Source organism: Haemorhous mexicanus, chromosome 25 (genome assembly GCF_027477595.1).
Source record: "Haemorhous mexicanus isolate bHaeMex1 chromosome 25, bHaeMex1.pri, whole genome shotgun sequence".
Classification (NCBI taxonomy): domain Eukaryota; kingdom Metazoa; phylum Chordata; class Aves; order Passeriformes; family Fringillidae; genus Haemorhous; species Haemorhous mexicanus.
In genome coordinates, this window is record NC_082365.1 from 6,894,141 (window position 1) to 6,907,222 (window position 13,082).

General features: G+C 58.1%; 1 protein-coding gene across 1 annotated transcript; it reads left to right on the forward strand.

The window, feature by feature from the left end:
• The first annotated feature begins 3 nt into the window (after positions 1-3).
• LOC132338303 (copine-5-like) lies at positions 4-12,809 on the forward strand. Its single transcript, XM_059867674.1, is given in 21 exon segments — positions 4-166; positions 1,599-1,639; positions 2,254-2,300; positions 3,438-3,541; positions 4,001-4,040; positions 4,128-4,204; positions 5,258-5,317; positions 5,403-5,466; positions 5,690-5,793; positions 5,976-6,080; positions 7,017-7,058; positions 7,351-7,426; positions 8,175-8,228; positions 8,306-8,367; positions 9,155-9,201; positions 9,889-10,070; positions 10,837-10,964; positions 11,031-11,133; positions 11,808-11,865; positions 12,087-12,181; positions 12,184-12,809. Coding segments are annotated over 21 exon segments (1,692 nt in total). The 5' UTR covers positions 4-83; the 3' UTR covers positions 12,304-12,809.
• Positions 12,810-13,082: the final 273 nt, after the last annotated feature.

Below are 13,082 nucleotides of genomic sequence, written 5' to 3' on the forward strand. Positions count from 1 at the left end.
CGGTGTCAAGGGCGGTACCTGGGCGGAGCCTATCGCGATCGCGGTGCTGGTGCCGGTGTCGGGGCAGCGACGGAGCCCGGGGCATGGCGGGCCTGGGCGCCTCGGAACCGGGCACCGGACCCGGTCCTGTCCCGGCCACTCGCGTGGAACTCACGGTGTCCTGCAGGTAGCGGGGCCGCGGCGGTAGCCGGCACTGGGCGGCGGGGGCGCGGGGAGGCGCTGGTGCAGGTGTTGGAAAGTGCTGGGAGGCACTGGGTTGCACTGTGGTGTAGGGGTAGCTGCCGTTGGAGGGTGCCGGGATGCACAGAGAGGCACGGGGAAGCACTGGGGAGCGGCGTTGGAGGGTGCTGAGGTGGGAGGCATCGAGATCCCGTGGGATGCACTGGGAAGCATTGGAGAGTTGGAAGCAGCTGGCATTGTAGGGCACTGGGTTGCACTGGAACGCAGTGAGACGCATTGGGAGGCACTGGAGTGCCGCAGCAGCTGGCGTCGAAGGATGCCAGGGTGCACTGTGATGTACTGAGATCCCCTGGGATGCACTGGGAGGCACTGGAATGCACCGGAGAGTGGGAGCAGTTGGTGGTGTGAATTGTTGAGATGTACTGGAATACACTGAGATGCTCTGGAAATCACCGGGAGACACGAGGGAAGGGGGTGCAGTCGGCAATGAAGAGCACTGGTAGGCACTGGGAAGCAAGGCAACTGGCGCTGGAGGCACTGAAATGCATTAGGAGGCACTGGGATTCACTGGAAGACATTGGAATGTGCTGGGCGGTGTTGGGGAGCATGGGGAGTACACGGAGTGTTGGCTATGGGGACAGAGGGGCACTGGGTAAGCCAAAGGTGCTGAGGGTGTGGGGCACTGAGGGGAGTGGGGGGCATGGGGGGGCATTTGGGGGTCTTTGGGACTGGGAGTGCAAGAAGGTCCAGTTTGGGGGATCCTGGGGATGCAGGTGGGTCAGGTTGGACCCTGTATCCCCTGCGCCCCCCGTATCCCTTGCCCACCCTGAAACTCCTGAATCCTCGGGCCGGGCTGCACTGCACCATTGCATCCTTTGTACCCCCTGCCCACCCTACAGTCCCTGTACCCTCTCTTTGCAACCTGAGGCCTTTATTTGGTGTCCTGACACATAACTGTACCCCTTACTTATGGCATTCGTAACATGTGTCATGCTGTGCACCCTGTGCAGATGTGTCTGTGCACCCCAACATGTGTTGTGGGGCACATCTGGCAGTGCACCCCCAACACCCAACCATGCTCACCAACACCTGGCCATGCTCACCAACACTCTGCTGTGCACCCTGGCGCATGGTTGAGCCCCAAAGTGCATGGCCCCCCAACATGTGTCAGACATGCTTTGCACGCCAATCCATGTCCTGGGGCACACCTGGTTGCGCACACCCTGCCATACACGCTGTCACAACAGGGCATGACATGTGGCTGTGCACCTCAACATGTGTTCTGGGGCACATCACAGCACCTGGCTGTGTCTGTGACTGTGCGTACCGCACAACGGGTACACACAGTCACAGACACAGCCAGGTGCTCACACTCACACTCACACACACACTCACACTCCCTCTTCCCTGCCCCCCAGGCAGCTCCTGGACAGGGACACCTTCTCCAAGTCGGACCCAAGTGAGTGAGGCTGGGGGGATGGGGTGTGTTTTGGTTCTTAGGTATTTTGAGGAGTCTTTGAGGGGCTTGGGGTTTCTGGGGGTTTTGGGGTCTCTGGAAGGTTGTGCACTCAGGGGATTTTTATATCTCTGGGAGTTTGGGGGTTTCTGGGGGATTGGGGGGGGTGTGTGTCTCTGAGGTATTTTGGGAGTATCTGGGGGTTCTGGAGGTCTCTGGAAGCATCAGTGTCTCTGGGGAGTGTTGTGGTCTCTGGGGGTTTTTGGGGTCTCCGGCATGTTTTGGGAGGTCTTTGGGGTTGTTGTGGTCCTATGAGGGTTTGGGGGTCTCAAGGACATTTTGGAGGGTTCTGGGGGTCTTGGGAACTCTGGAGAGTATTGGGGTCTCTGGGGGTTTTGGGTGGTCTTTTGAGTTTTGGAGATCTCTGGGGGATTTGGGGAGCCTCTGAGGAATTTTGGGAGTTTCTGGGGGAGCTTAGGGGGTTTTGGGGGGGTTTGGGGGGTGTCTCTGAGGTGTTTCGGGGGCTCTCTGGGGAGTTTTGGGAGTCTCTGGGAATGGTGGTGTCTCTAAGAGTTTTGGGGGTCTCTGCCTGCCTCCCCTGACCCCTCCCCCTACAGTCTGTGTGCTGTACACGCAGCGTCCTGGCAGCCACCAATGGCGGGAGGTGAGTGACCCGATTGGTGGGGGGCAGCCAATCAGCATGTTGGGCTGTGCTCAGCTGGCCAATTGGCATGTTAGTTTGTACTCAGCCAGCCAATCAAGATGTTGGGGTGCTAGCTGGCCAACCAATCATCAGCATGCTGGGGCAATGAACAGTCAGCATGTCTGTGTGCCAACCAGATGGCCAATCAGCATGTCAGGGGTAATGGCAGCCAGCCAAGTAGCATATAAGAGTCTAGCCTATTAGCATGTTGGGGTGATGGCCAACTGGCCAATCAGTGTGTTGGGGTGCCAACCAGTTGGCCAGTCACCAGTGAGCAATCAGCATCTTTGGATGCAGCACCTGGACAATGGGCATTCTGGGATGCAGCAGCCTGGGGGCAGAGTGACCAGCCAACCAGCATCCTGGGGATCTGGGGAGCATGTCGAGGTGCCCAGCTAATCAGCTGTCGGCAGGCAGCCAAGCCCCGTCCCCCTGTAATTAACAGTGTGTTAATTGCGGGGTAATGAGCAGGGGGTGGGGCTGGCCCCGAGGCACAAAGCGGCAGCTGGGCCTTCCCCACCCCTCCCCACCCCTTTCCCATGTCCCCACATGTGCCCTGGTCCGGGCCTGCTGCCCACCCTTGCTCCACCTCCTCCGCCCACGTGTGTCCTCATGTTCCCATGTTCTCATGTCCCTGTGTCCCCATGTTGCTATGTCGCCATATCCTCATGTTCCCATGTCCCCAGCCCCATGTCCACATGTTGTCATATCCCTGTGTCTCCATGTCACTGTGTCCCCTTATCTGTATATCCCCATGTCCACATTCTCATGTTCCACTGCACCCATCCCTATTCCTCACCCTCATTCTCATGCCCCTGTTTTCCGGTGCTGTTCACACATCCCTGTGTTCCCATATCCTCATGTCCCTGTGTCTTCATCCCTATGCCCCCATGACTATGCATCTCCATGTCCCCATATCCCTGTATTCCCATCCCCCCTGCCCATGTTCTCATGTTCCCATCCCTATACCCCCATGTCTCATCATCTCTATGTCCTCATGTCCCTGTGTCCAAATCACCATATCCCCATATCCCTGTGTCTCCATGTCTGTGTCCCCACCCTGTTTTCCTGTCAGCCCATTATCCCCACTGTCCCCAGTTTGGCCGGACTGAGGTCATTGACAATTCCCTGAATCCTGACTTCCTGCACAAGTTTGTCCTCGATTATTGCTTTGAGGAGCGGCAGAACCTGCGCTTTGACCTGTAAGTGGCCCCTGTGGTCCCAGTGTCGCCCCCAGTGTCAACCCCCCTGTCCCCCATGGTCACCCCCTGGCCACCCTGGCACAGCCCCCCAGGGTGTTCTTGTCCCCATCCCTGTTCTGTCCCCATTCCTGGACCATTACCACCCTTGTTCACATCCCTGTCCCCATCCTCGTCCCATCCCATTGTCATCCCTATCCTATCCTGTCCCCATTCTGTCCCTGTCCCATCCTGTCCCTATCCACATCTCATCCCCGTCCATTCCATTGTCCTCATCCCACCCCATCCTGTTCCTTTACCCATCCTTGTCCCATCCTATCCCTATTCTTTTTCCCATCCCATCCCCACACCTAATCCATCCCTATTTGTGTACCATCCCATCCCATCCCAGTCTTCATCCCTGTCCCATCCAAGGCCCCCCCCCCTTCCTGTTCCATGCCCACATGTTCCCTCTGCCCCCAGGTATGATGTGGATTCCAAGAGCCCTGACCTCTCCAAGCATGTAAGTGCAGGATCAGTCAGCCCTGCTCCCCTGGCCTCCCTGGGATGGGCATCCCCCTGGTGACACCCAGTATTCCTGATCCTGCAGGATTTCCTGGGCCAGGCATTCTGCACCCTGGGGGAGATTGTGGGCTCAGCCGGCAGCCGGCTGGAGAAGCCCCTGATGTGAGCCCCCCCACTTTGCCCCAGTGTCCCCATGTCCCATCCCAGTGAAGCCCCTGATGTGAGCCCCTCTTGTGCCCCAGTATGCCTATGTTCCTCCTAGAGAAGCCCCTGACATGAATCCCCCCAGCCCCAGTGTCTCCATGTCCCTGCCCTCACCCACCTCCCACCCCCTTCCCTGAGAAACCCTTAGTTTGAGCCTCCACTGTTGTCCAGTGTCCCCAAAGTCCTCAGGGTCCCCATGCCCTGCACTGGAGAAACTCCTGATGGTAGCCTCCCTTGTCCCCAGTGTCCCATGGTCCCTATGTCTCCGCCCCAGAGAAGCCCCTAATGTGAGCCACCTCCCCCACTGATCCCAATGTCCCCATAACCTCTCCCATGGAGAAGCCCCTGACACAAGTCCTGCCTGTGCCCCAGTGTCCCTGAGGTCACTATGTCCTCTTTGGAGAAAATCCTGGGTTTCTCCAAAACCAGTGTTTTGGAGAAAAGTGGGAAACTCAGTGTCCCCATGTCCTTCCCTGGAGAAGCCCTTGACATGAACCCCCATGGTTCCAGTGTCCTCATGTCTCCCTAGGTCCCTTTTGGTGTGCCCAGGATGGACCCAGACCCCAGAGCCAACAGTGTCGTTTTGGACTGGGGGGGGGCGGGCGGGGGTGTGTCTGGCTTTTTTTTTTTTTTTTTTCTTTTGGAGGTGGCTTTTGGCAGGAAAGGCATTTTTTGGGGTCTGGCTTTTTGGTGGGGTTTGAGGGGTCTGGCTTTTTCTTGGGATGATGGCTTTTGGAGGGAATATGGGTTTGGGGGATCTGGCTTTTGGAGGGGTTGGACTTTTTGGGGTTGACTTTTTCAGTGGCAGTTTGTTTTGTGGGAATTGACTTTTTGGGGGGGCTGAATGTCTTTTGGGGACTGGCATTTTTGAGGGGAGAAACAGCTTCTTTTTAGGGTGCTGGAATCTGGGGGGGAGCTGGGCTTTTTTTTGTAGACTTCCTTTTTCTGGGAAGGGGGTCTTTTTATTGGGTGGGGATCCCCTCCATCACCCTTCAGCATGTGTCCCTGCAGGATGGGGACAGCCACCATGCACTCCCGGGGCAGAAGACCTGCCCCAGCTGCCTCCCATGGGTAAGTTTTGGGGTGCCGAGTGTGCGGGAGGCCCCCCCCAGGACACTATGTGTGCCCCTAGTCTGCTCACATCTCATCCCGGCAGTGGCATTCCGGGGAAGAAGTGTGGCACCATCATACTCCTCGCTGAAGAGTTGGGAAACTGCCGGGTGAGCCGCGGCGGGGCAGGGGAGGGGGTGTAGCTTGGGAACCCTGCAATATCGGGGGTGGCTGAGACACACTAGCCCGCAGATGAGAGTGTGGGCTGTTTAGCCTCATGCTGTGTCCCGCCTGTCCTGGATCCCCTCTTCCCTCATAGAGCAGCTGCCCCAAAGGATCCCACCCCTGAGGGGGGTGGAGGCTGGATGATCCTCCCAAATTCCACCCCCCCAGGACGTGGCCACACTCCAGTTCTGTGCCAACAAGCTGGATAAGAAGGATTTCTTCGGAAAATCTGACCCCTTCATGGTCTTCTATCGCAGCAACGAAGACGGGACGTAAGTGACCCCCCCCTTCAAAACTGCAGTGACCCTCCCATACCTCAGCCCCAGGACAGGACATCTCTGGGCTGGCATTGGTGGGGGTGTCCAAAAATCCTCACTGCAGTCTGGGGGTGACAGACTGGGGGGGTGTTGGGCTGGGGGAGTGACTCCCTTTTACCCCCTTGTCTTTCCCTCAGTTTCACCATCTGCCACAAGACAGAAGTGGTGCGGAACACGCTGAACCCCGTCTGGGCAGCCTTTGCCATTCCTGTGCGTGCCCTCTGCAATGGGGATCATGACCGGTGAGTGCCAGGGGACTGGTACCCCCTGCACGACTGGTACCCCCTGCACCCCCTCTTTGGCCCCAAAGACCTTCTTCTCCCTCTTCCCCCCATCTCTAGGGTCCACTAGGGCCCCTGAACCCCCTTCTCCCATCTCTGTCATACCCGGGGACACCCTGCACTCCCATCTTTGTGGTTCTCTGAGACCCCCTGAATCCCCTTCCTCCCATCTCTATGGACCCTCAGGACACGCTTTTCCTTCTTTCCCCCATCTCCCAGGTACTCTAGGAACCCCTGCACCCCATGTCCCCATCTCTGTGGTACCTCTGGACTCCCAGAGCCCCCCTCACTCCATGTCCATGGTATCCCAGGATCCCCTTCCCCTCTCTCTGCAAACCCCCAGAATCCCTTCCTCTGTGTCTGTGGTACCTCAGGACCATCTTTACCCTCTTCTCCTCATCTCTGTGGTACCTCGGGACCCCCTGCAGTCCTTCCACCTTCTCTGTGGTCCCATGAGACACCCTTCCCCCCACCTCTGTGGCCACCTGAACTTCCAGAACCCCCTCCCCCGTTTCTGTGGTACCAGTAGCACAAGAACCCCTCCCCTCCCTCCCTAAGTGTTACCTGCTTTTGCCTCAGTTTACCCATCTGAGCAATGGGCATCACAGCTGTCACTGAGCTATTCCTGCCCCCACCCCTGCCAATCCCAAACCAGTGTCACCAGCTACTGTCCTAGCAAAAATCTCTTCACACTGCTTTGGCCCCACCTTGAACGTTGCTGTGGCAACGATGGATAAAAATATCCTGGGGAGGAGGAGAAGGAAGCAGGAAAAAGCCCGCAGAGGCGTCAAAACAAATCCCACAGGGAGTGGGGGGTTGTGTGTGACAGGTCCCCAGGGGAGGGGTGGGGGGAGGTTGGGATTTGGGGCTGTCGGTGATCCCCTCTCTACCTTGCAGAGCCATCAAGGTGGAGGTATATGACTGGGACCGTGATGGCAGGTGAGCTGTGTGTGGTCCTGGAGACCCCCCACACCCTGGACCTGCACCTCTTGGGTGACAGAGACCCCCCCACTACCCCTGCATCCCCGGGGAGATGGATCGCCCCCCCCCCCCCCCCCCCCCCCCCCCCCGGTTGATGGAAATCCCCCCTGGCTATTTGGGACTCTCTGGCTGATGGGAAACCTCCTGGGCAATGGGAAGTCCCCTATATCCACACCACTGATTGATGGGGATCCCCCCGGGTAATGGGTGCCTCCCTAACCGGACTGATGGAGATCCACCGGCTGTGCAGCCACGACTTCATCGGGGAGTTCACCACCAGCTACCGGGAGCTGGCACGAGGCCAGAGCCACTTCAATGTGTATGAGGTGAGGGGAGGATGGGTATATGGGCACTGAAGGTCGTGCATTGCCCCCCATGGGGGTCACGGACCCACTGCTGCACCCCCAGGGGTTACGGTCCACAGGGACCCTGTGCTGCCCCCCTGTGTGTTGGGGTCTTAACACTGCACCCCTTGGGTGTTATGGTGCCCGGGTCTGTCTCTCTGCTGCACCTCTGCATGCCGGGGTCTCTGTGTAGGTGCTATGTACCCCAGGATCCCCGTGATGCAATCCTGGGATGTTATGGTCTCCAGGGTCCCTTCCAGCCCTGCACCCTGGTGTGCCATATACCCAAGGGTCCCTCTCTTGCACTCTGAGGTGTTGTGATGCCCAGGGTGCTCATGCTGCAGCCATAGAGGTCTATAGTCCTCATGATTCCCTGTGCTACAGCCTAGGGTGTTGGGATCCCCACACTGCACCCCTGGGGTGTTATGGTTCCCATGCTGCACCCTGGGGTGCAGCACCCACAGCTGCTCCCTTGAGGGTCCCCAGCCCCGACCATGGATCTCCAGCTGCACTACAATCCCCAGGGTCCCCACATGCACCCCTGGGTGTCACTGCCCACCATATGTTTCTCAAGGTCCCTCTCTGCACCTCAGCACAGTGCTCCCACTGCTGCCCCCCAGAGTATTCTGTGCCCCACTGTCCCTCTGGATGTGACAGTCCGTTACACTGCCCCTGAGGCCTTCTGTCTCTGTGAGAAGCAGCACCCTTCCCTCTCCTCCCCTCCCTGCAGGTGGTGAACCCCCGGAAGAAGATGAAGAAGAAGAAGTACCAGAACTCGGGGACAGTGAGGATGGGGATGTGCTGAGGGGGAGAACTCAGGGGGAGTGGGAACTTCCTCCCCTGAGTCCCATGTCCCCACAGGTGACACTGCTGTCCTTCACTGTGGAGGCCGAGCACACCTTCCTGGACTACATCAGGGGCGGGTGAGCAGGGGGTCCCCAGCACCTCCAGCTGCACTTTTGAGGGTCCCGAACACCCCCAGCTCCTTCCTTGGGGGTACCCAGCACTCTGAGCTGCTCCCTCAAGGGCAGAGAAACCCCACCATCTCCTGCCTCTACTTCACTGGCAGGGCAGTTCCCAGGACTGCCATCTCCTCCCTTGGAGGCCCCCAGTACCCACTGCTGCTTCCTCGGGGATGGGGGGGAGGGGTGGGTGGTGTTCCTGCTATCCTCAACTCCTCCCTGTGGGATCCCCAACACCCCCAGTTGCTCCACTGGGGGGTCCTCAGCACACCTAGCTCCTCCACTGGGGGTCTCAGCACCCCCACCCAGCTGCCTCCTTGGGGGCAGGCTGTCCCCATCACCCACAGCTGCTTCACTGGTAGTCCCCAGAACCCACAATTGCTCCCTTTAGAAGTCTCCAGCACTTGCAACAGCTTTGGGGTCCCCAACACCCACAGCTGCTCCTTTGGGGAAAGAGGATCCCCACCACCCCCATCTTCTCCATTGTGGATCCTCAGCACCCCACCCAGATGCTTGCTCATGGGCAGGGGCTCCCCAGCACCCCCAAATTGGTCATCTGGGGCTTCCCAGCACCCCCAGCCACTCCTTTAGGTGCAGCACTGACACCTCAGTGTAGGGACACTTGGGGGTGCTCTGAATTGTGATATGGGTGCACCCAGACCAGCCTGTGGCCAGAGTGGTGCCCCACCCCAAACCCACAGGTCACTCCCTATGTCACCCTAAGGCCACTTTACCCCCACCCCCCCAGGACCCAGCTCAACTTCACAGTGGCCATAGACTTCACGGCATCCAATGGTGAGTGGCGACTGTGTCCCCCCTGGGGGATTTATCTGGGACAGTTGTAACCAGTTTGGTGTCATGGTGGTGTCATCCTTGTCACCAGCTTGGGGACATGGTGTTGTTGTCCTTGTAGTTGTGCTGGGGACATGGTCACGTCTCCCTTGTCACTCCCTTTTGTTGGGGTCATGATGGCATTGTCCTTATTGTGGGTTTGGGGCCATGGTGATATTATTTTTGTCACTGTATTGGCACTACAGGTGGTGTCATACTTGTCACCAGCTGTCTCTGGGTTGGGGATTTGATGCCATCATCACCACTGAATTTGGCACAGAGTGGTGCCATTCTTGTCACTGGGTTGGGGTCATGGCAATGTCTTCCTTGTCACTGTCGGTTCCATGGTGATGTTATCCTTGTCACCAGCTGTCACAAGGTTGGGGATGTGGTGGCATCACCTTTGTCACCATGTTGGGAATATTGTGGTGTCACTCTTGTCACTGGGATGGGGATGTGGTGGCATTTGGAGACATGGTGGGATCATCCTTGTCCTTGTCACCGTGTTGGGGATGACATCATCCTTGCCACTGGGTTGGGGCCATAGTGGTGCCATGCTTGTGGGAATACTGGGGGTGTTATGGGGGTGCTGGGGGGATTATGACAGTGCTGGGGGGGGCTATGGGGGTGCTGAGCCCCATGCCTGTACAGGGAACCCCTCGCAGCCCACGTCCCTGCACTACCTGAGCCCCTTCCAGCTGAATGCCTACAGCCTGGCACTGAGGGCCGTGGGGGACATCATCCAGGACTACGACAGTGACAAAATGTTCCCGGCCCTTGGCTTTGGTGCCAAGGTCCCCCCGGATGGGCACGTGTCACACGAGTTCCCACTGGTGAGGGGCCAAGGCAGGACAGGACTGTGGATGAAGGGTGGTGTCCTTGTCACACGGTTGGGGCCATGGTGGGATCATCCTGTCACATTGTTTCGGACATGGAGGGACATTGTCCTTGGGTTGGGGCTGTGGTGGTGTGATCCTTATCACTGGTCTGGGGCCATGGCAGTGTCATCCTTATCACCAGGTTAGGAAGGGACTTGGTGTTGTCACCAGTTTGGGGTCATCTTTGATCACCAAGTTGGGTATATGGTGTGTTTGGGTTGGATCTGGATTGGGGATGTGGTGGTGTCATCCTTATCCTTGGGCTGGGAACGTAGTAGCATCATCATTTTGTGACTGGTTTGGGGTCATGGCATTGTCACCAGGTTGGAGGCATAGTAGCATCATCCTTGTCACCAGGTTCAGGATGTGGTGGTGTGGTCTTTGTCACTGTGCTGCGCATATGATGATGTTGTCCTTGTAACCTATTCTCACTTGTCACTGTGTTGGGGATGTGGTGATGTCATCCTTGTCTTGGGATGGGAACATAATGGCATCATCATTTTGTCACTGGGTTGGGGCCATGGCAGTATCATCCTTGACAATGAGTTGGGAACATGTTGGTGTCTTCCTTGTCACCACATTATGGACATAGTGGGATCATCCTTGTTAGCATTTGGGGGCCACAGCAATGCCATCTTTGTCTGTGGGTGGGGTCTGTGGTGTCACCCTGTCCATGGGTGGGGGCTGTGGTGTCACCGTGGTCCTGGTGACCCTATGGCAGAATGGGGATGCATCAAACCCGGCGTGCCATGGCATTGCGGGGGTGCTGGAGGCGTATCAGCGCAGCCTGCGCCATGTCCAGCTCTACGGCCCCACCAACTTTGCCCCTGTCGTCAACCATGTTGCCCGGTAAGAGGGGCCCCATGCCCCGGGGTGGGGTCCCTGCGCCCTTGGCGTCACGCAGGGTCCCCCTAGCTCGGCAGCCACGGTGCTGGACGGATCCCAGTACTTTGTCCTCCTCATCATCACCGATGGTGTCATCTCTGACATGGCCCAGACCAAGGAGGCCATTGTCAATGTGAGACCCTTGTAGTGGCATTGGGGCGGGTGGTGACACCCCTGGGTGCTGGGAACCTGGGACACTTGGATGATTGGGGCAGTGGAGAGGCATTTGGACCCTTGAGGGGGTAGGAAAGGTTGGAGACCCCTGGGTGCTGGGGGGTTGAGGAGGAGCTAGAACTCTTAAGGGGTAGGAAGAGGCATGGACTCCTGGGTTGAGGAGTTGGGGGTGGTTGGGACCCTTTGGGTGATGGGATGGGTGAGGAGGAGCTGCGACCCTGAAGCTGAGAGGGAAGGGGTGGGTTGGGACCCTTGTGTGCTGGAGGGGTGGGGAAGGGGCTGGGAGCCCTGGGTGCTGGGGGGGAGAGGTGTGTGGACCCCTGGGTGCTTGAGGCAGTGAGGAGGGACTGGGACCATTGAGAGGTGGGAAAGGGCTTGGACCCCCAGGGTTTGATGTGCAGGGGTTTCTGAAACCCCTGGGTGCTGCAAGGGGGCTGGGAAGTTCCTGGAACCCCCTGGTGCCATTGGGGAGGTCTGAGACCTTTGGGTGATGGGGGGGGTGGTGAGGGACTGGAATCCTTGGTGGGGGTGGGGTGTTGGCACCTCTGGGTGCTGCAGGGAGGAGGGGGTGGCTCATTTGGTGGCAGCATCATTAAATTTCATGGGACTCCCTTCACACCCTGGCTCCCTTAGGCTGCCAAATTGCCCATGTCCATTATCATCGTGGGGGTTGGCCAGGCCGAGTTCGATGGTAAGATTTGGGGGCTGGGGGGAACTAGGGGAAGGCTGAGGGGATGGGGGTGTGGTTCCTTGGCCACTGGAACTATGAGTTGCATGTGTCAGCATATGAATGGGCTCAGCATACCCCAGATTGGGAGTTCTGGGTATGGGGTTGAGAGGGACATAATGGGATCCTATCCTGCAATGGGGGGCACTGGGGTGCTGTTGACCTCCCCCCTACATCACCTCCAGCCATGGTGGAGCTGGATGGGGACGACATCCGCATCTCTTCCCGTGGGAAAGTGGCTGAGCGTGATATTGTCCAGGTAACCAACCTCAGGAATGAGGAATCTGGGGACCCCCTCCCAGCCCACCCAGCAGGGTGATGGTGGGGGGGGGTGCCCTGGGGAGCTCAAATCAGCCCCATCTCTCCTGGGGTGCACTTGGTGGGACTGGTGTGGAGGGATGATAAGGTGGACTGGGACATGGCAGGGCACTGGGACATGGGGATGCAATGGGTTTGGGATGCACCTGGAGGGGGGATGCACTGGGATTTGGGGGTGCACTGGCACATGGTAGGGGCACTTCACTGGGAAAAGAGGGTGCCCTGGGACTTGGGGTGTACCTTGGAATGAGAGTGCACTGGGACATGGGAGCATATTAGGATATGGGAAACACTGAGCCATGAAGGAGACAATAGCACGTGAAAGGAAGTTTACTGGAAAATAGTGGAGGAGTTGGAATTGGGATGTCAGGGGTGTGCTGAGACACAGAAGCAGTGCTGTGACATGGGAAGGATGCACTGGGAAAAAGGAGTGCACTGGAGTTTGGAATCTACCTCAGTGGAGGGAGATACTGGGACATTGGGTGCACTGGGTACATGTTGGGGGCCTTCACTGGGAAAAGTGGGTACACTGAGATTTGGGATGTACCTTGGAATGGAGGTGCAGTGGGACATGGGGGTTTATCAGGATATGGGGGGCACTTTGGCATGAAGGGGGTTTCTACTGGGAAAGGGGGGGACACTGGGATGTGGGGGGCACTGGGACATGGAGGGGCATGTACTAAGACATTTTGGGGGGGCTGTGCTGTGAAAAAAGGGTGCAGTGAGAATTAGGATGTTCCTGGATGTGGGGGGAGGCCTGGATCATTAGCAGGCAGGAACACTGGGACATTGGAGGGGGGCACTGGGATATGGGATGTACCTGGATGTGGGGGGCACTGGGACATGAGGAGGGTGTGCTGGCA